At 47.2% G+C, this 5,495-nt stretch overlaps 1 protein-coding gene across 1 annotated transcript; it reads right to left on the minus strand.

The window, feature by feature from the left end:
• Positions 1 to 808: 808 nt before the first annotated feature.
• F5891DRAFT_1179382 (VTC domain-containing protein) lies at positions 809 to 2,733 on the minus strand (the record flags this gene model as incomplete). Its single annotated transcript, XM_041365810.1, has 9 exons — positions 809 to 1,340; positions 1,397 to 1,452; positions 1,506 to 1,576; positions 1,625 to 1,732; positions 1,797 to 1,998; positions 2,048 to 2,282; positions 2,333 to 2,451; positions 2,505 to 2,526; positions 2,728 to 2,733. The coding sequence occupies 9 exons, from the start codon at positions 2,731 to 2,733 to the stop codon at positions 1,059 to 1,061; spliced, it is 1,101 nt and encodes a 366-aa protein (XP_041216149.1). The 3' UTR covers positions 809 to 1,058.
• Positions 2,734 to 5,495: the final 2,762 nt, after the last annotated feature.

Genomic DNA, 5,495 nt, shown 5'->3' on the forward strand with positions numbered 1-5,495 from the left:
TCGGGTTGATTTCCTGATGAAGTCAGCACATCCTGATAACTGCAACACACAAGCTACATACACTGAGGTACAGAACCGTCATGAGCGACCACCGTTGTCTCTGTAATTAAATGCATTTTCATGTGTGTTCCCTCTGACATGAGACTCTACTCACCCAGATGAATTCGACCTACACAAAGATTGTTAGCAAGACGGGTTCCAGTGATAGTATTGACATACCTCTTGTCCAATTGTTAGTGCTGAAAAATACTTGTAAGATATCAGCAGTCCTTCAATGCTATATATCATACTCACCCCAATCATATGTTATTACAACTAGGGCGGCAACTGCAAAACCGTAGTCAAGTTCAGATTGAGACATCAGCTTCAACATCCGACTGCTCTCCACGAACCTGGAAGATAGCTGGCAAAACGATATGCATTGATGGCCGGCCACCACGCGGGATCATCTGAGACTATGGTCATATTGTTAGAGAATGGGTGTGGGTGAGAGGTGAACTTGGTCAACGTATAGCAATGACATTCGCGCTATATGTACGCCGTGCTTGCTGTAGTTTGCTAACCGAAATATCAATAAGATCAAGGTAAATATTTGTGCATAGATCAAGTTGGCGGTTCTTGTATTAGAGAATTGATGAACTTGTTCCCCGTCTGTGGCTAGGTTGGGCTGTGCTTAGAGGGTTATATAACTCTTCGCAAGCAGACGAGTACGAGATTCGGAGGTACAAAACATGTTAACATGGGACAATGCGAAGAAAGGAACGGTACAAGCTTGAGCTCAGTAGGTGTGGATGTGGACGCGACAATAGTAGATAGATTCCATTTTTGGCAGAAGCAGTGTTGGCACCACATGTGAACACATTTTGTAACATGAATATCACTGATTTCTGGCCATGCTGTGGCGATGAGATCTGGTCCCCTGCGCAGTGCAATCACATGGAGTTGGAAACAAAAATAGTTCATTGCGGCTAAGCTCCTGTAGGACAGACCTTAAAGAGGAAATGAGTTCCTCACGTCAGCTGTATAACTATCAGCGTCCAAAGCTCATCCCCATGTCATCACATATACGCCACCCTCAACCCAATGTTGATCCCCAGCGCAACCAACAACACAAAGCAAAGAATAGTGGATCCGTACTTGTCATAATAAAGCCCTCCCGCCGATCGGGCACGCAGACGAAGCGCTCGGTACACGAAGATGATCGCCGAATAGGCGATCGCGAGCAGCGCAGTCAGAGTGAATAGCGCAGCACTAATCAGGCCCCGCGGATCATCTGCAGGTACGAAGTTCAATAACGTCGTAGCGATAGTGCCGATCAGCACCGCAAAGCTCAACCATTTCTGCCACGATAAACATCAGCAGACGAACTCCTTCATCTAATGCAAAACAGTCGTACCAAGAACGTGCGCTCGTTTGCGAAATACACCTTGGGCTTGAGGATATCCGTGTCCACTGTGAATGACGTGAGGCAAGAGAATAAGATGGAAGCAGGCCCTTCCACTTACTTTGAAGCAGCCAGAACGGCACGAGATCTACGCGATTAGGCAGTAGGATAGCGCAGCCTTGGATGAATTTGCTAGCGGCAGTCCGTGAGTGACATGGAACTTGTGGGTGAGAATCATACCTGAACTTGGGAACAGCTTCGACAAGATGTGACTGAACCAGGTCCGTCACCCACTTGGGAGGCTCTTGTCCAAACTGAGTCTGAAGTTTGACTTCTAAAACCCCATACCTTGACGAACGTGAACATGATGGACGTGAGCATGTTACGAAATGGCTCAATAAGCGAAACCCACTTGAAAAGCTCTTTATCCGCCGCTAACACCTGGTCAAAGGGATGGTCGATCCCAATGTCGGTTCGCCGCCAGTTATCGCAAGTACGCGTCTGTCCGTCCCAGTTGTCTTCGCGGACCATCGTGAGTTCCGTATCAAGTGAGATCCGTACACGAGGATCTCCTGGGAGCTGGAACGCAGTTCGGTTGTAAAACGTCCTCATGACTAGTATATTTGTCAGTAAAGAAGTCAGACATCGAACGTGCGTACATACCCGGGTGGAGCTGCTTCGTAAGAATACGATACTGAACTTCGCTTGCAAGCTGAATCATGGAATCGACGTCGGCTTGTATCTTCTTGCCTTTCTCAACTAGAGCCTGGAGCTCCGCGTCCATGATATATTCTCCGCGCAGAAAAGCGTTCACGAGATTTTCTTTGATTGGGAAACGCGCCTTGACAGACTTTTCACCTGTCCAGTCTTCTCTGTGGGTCTTACGCTCCAAGAACATCTGAGGGATGACGTTCAGTGGGCTCCACAAATAAAGTCAAGCACACTGACGGTTTTCACGTCCGTGTCGCCGTACCACGGGAGACGGATAGCTTCGGCACCCTCTGTCTTCTCCAGTCGACCGAGGTAAAGTTCAAGATCTTCATTGTCGAAGTATATTGAAGTAATGGCTGCAAAAAGCGTCGACAATACATCCCCTGATGATTCAGAATCAAAAACGTACTAGCGTCCTTCTGTTCGAATTCCTTTTCGGCATTGAAGACGATAAGGAGAGATAAATCGGAAAAAGTACCAAAATGGTTAGTTAGGGTTAGGGCCAGCAACCCCTCACTTTATATTAGTACTGAGCGCCAGTGAGAACCGGCCCTCATCGTATCGACGGAAAACGGCCAAAATATTGATGAGCCACAGACCTAAGATTTCCGTAGATGAGCGTAGACTCGTACAGTCATAGTGGTGCCACGGTTCGGCTCGGGTCTGCTCAGGCTCGGCATTTACCGATGCGCCTGTAGTTTGGTAATTCTGGTGAGCCGAGTCGTTGATTCACTGTGTGAACTGGTTTGCAGCGTTGGCCAGCCACACAAACCAGCTAAAGCCAGGATTCCATGAACCACAGCTTGAGCTGCGCTGGTGCTGGTCCCTGTCACCTGCATGGGTGTGTTGGCGTAACCGTTTTATGTTTGGTATGCGATGCTCAGATGTTAGTACCCTGGATGTTCAGATTCCCCTGTTCGGCGGCACTCTGCATGGTGCCGAAGCATCGTCTGAGCTCTCTGAAACACGCTCGTACAGCTCAAAAAGCTTTGGCAGCTTAACAAAGCTACATCATCGACCGTTCTATCTGTTCCGACCATTCCAGGAATTTTACATCATGCCCCGCACTGGACTCTTCGGCCCACCTTCACCTGCCAGACGCGCCTCCTCCGCTTTTTGGACCGAAGCAATGTCGAAGTACGTGAGGAAGTCGAGGGCCTTGCCGCATGATCAGCAAAGCCCGCAATCTCCACTCCGCCTATCCAGCGGTCTGAAACTGTATCAGACATTCACAACTCATTCATGTACTACACCATGCCATCATTCAATTTCGACGTTCAACCTCCCATTCTCGACTCACGCCAACTGGCTTACACGCGTGCATTATTGTCCATGTCTGCGCTCATGAAGCCTGAAAAAGCATGATACCTATACATGCTACAAGACGGCTACACCATATTACGAAAGTCAATATCCCATGGTCCATGGTGCTTTCGATACGACGAGGGGTGGGCCACTAGTTGTTCTCGAAGATGAGAAGCAGGAGCAAACAGAAGCTTGCATCTAACGTTCCGGTAACATCGCCTATAACCATCTCTCGCTCCTCGACTTCCCCGTTCTGTACACCGCTTTCCTTCAGTGGTACAGTAGAGATATTTAGGACATCGGTCGAAACATTGTCAATGTCAAGACCTATAGCAAATGAATCGAATAAATACCGCGACGAAAATATCGCCGAAATCTATATCTCCTTGACATCTATTTTGTGACACTAGATAACTACTTGAGCACCGCAACGAGACTTGGAATAGAAACAAAAAAAAACAAATTTCCCGTGCTCCCTGCAAGCACTAGACAACCGTTCGCGTCAACTTCACCGAGCATTACACACTACTGCCAGTCGATATATGCACACGCCCTTGGAAAACGATTGAGGTCATGCCGGTTGCTGCGTCGGAGTCAGCCACGAGTTTGGCATGATATTCTCGAACGCCAAGGATCAGCCGTGGTCCTAACACGAACATCTGCACGACCTCCAAAATCTGAAACAAGCCATACAAAGTCTGATCTTCCAGGAGATATTGGCTCTGTAGAAATGATAGATCGTGGTCACATGTAGAGGTAAGTGAAAGATTGACATACCGTTGATAATGTTGGAGAGAATTCAATAATGAACTCTAAGCAAGAGACAGCAACAAAGCTATCATGTCCGACCCTTCAGTGGAAAAAAGGACAATAATAACGATATGAACTTACCTCGCAAAGTAAACCACGTGAGTTTTCATCAACACCGTAAAACAGTCGCCGATAATCCCTCCTGCCGCATGTAATCGCAGTTCACGGAAGTGTTTTACCGCAATCCAGACTGCGAGACATAGTGTGAGGACCTCCCACACAATGGAGAGTATCCAAGTAGCAGAATATAGAACTAGGGTATCTCCTGTATAGTCAGTCGTGCACTGGTAGGTGCCGGAAAGAATGAGTTCCTCTGGTGTCCATCAAACGAGCCCTATGCACGTTCGTTTTCATCCATAATTAAGCGTACCTCCTGAAGTATGCATCGTTGACATTAAGGCTGTCACACCATCAAAAGCGTTGATCGCCAGGAAGGTGACAACAAGAAATATCAGGATCTCTCTGGATTGTTGATACATAGCATGCAACCGAGTGATGATGATGACTTCCGGCATGTTTCAGTCAAGTGAATATTTCTGAGGTCTCACAAGCGCCAAGCTCACCCCACAGCATTGCATATACCAACACATCCATCCAATTCTGTACGATGTATATAATGAAGCCTGACAAACCCAGTCAGTGACCAGCCTCGGATAACACACACTCCAAAGACTTACATCTGTGGCAGTATAGTGTGGTAGTTATTAGCGAACCAAGAAGTTGGTAGTAAAGAACCAAACCCACTGCTACAGGGCACCACGGTTAATTGAAGGGGAATAGCAGGCATCTGTGCAGAAGACTCACTGTATCTGTCAGCCAGATGGTCGGAACATTAACTGCATGCCGCTGGTTAGAAGAAGCGAAGAAAGTGAATATACTAAGGCGACATACGCAGGATAGACATGCTGATTACGAGACATAGATGATTAGCACAACATCGATTGTTTAGCATTCCGAACCTACGCAGCATATAAGATTCCAAGATAGCGCGCCTAGAATACTTTCAAGTTAGCACATCACGATAGCGGCGACACACAAGCTACATACACTGAGATACAGAACTGTCATTAGGGACCAGTGTTGCCTCTGTGAATAAGTGTATCTTCATGTGAGTTCCCTCCGCCATGAGACTCTACTCACCCAGATCAATTCGACCTATAAAGGGATTCTTAGCGAAATGGCTGCTCCGGTCATGGCATCGACATACCTCTTGCCCAAATGTGAGTGCTGAAAATAATTGTAAGATATCAGCAATCCTTTAATATTATCGTGCTCACACCAATCA

This window comes from Suillus fuscotomentosus, assembly GCF_016647785.1.
Source record: "Suillus fuscotomentosus strain FC203 chromosome Unknown F5891scaffold_560, whole genome shotgun sequence".
Classification (NCBI taxonomy): Eukaryota; Fungi; Basidiomycota; class Agaricomycetes; order Boletales; family Suillaceae; genus Suillus; species Suillus fuscotomentosus.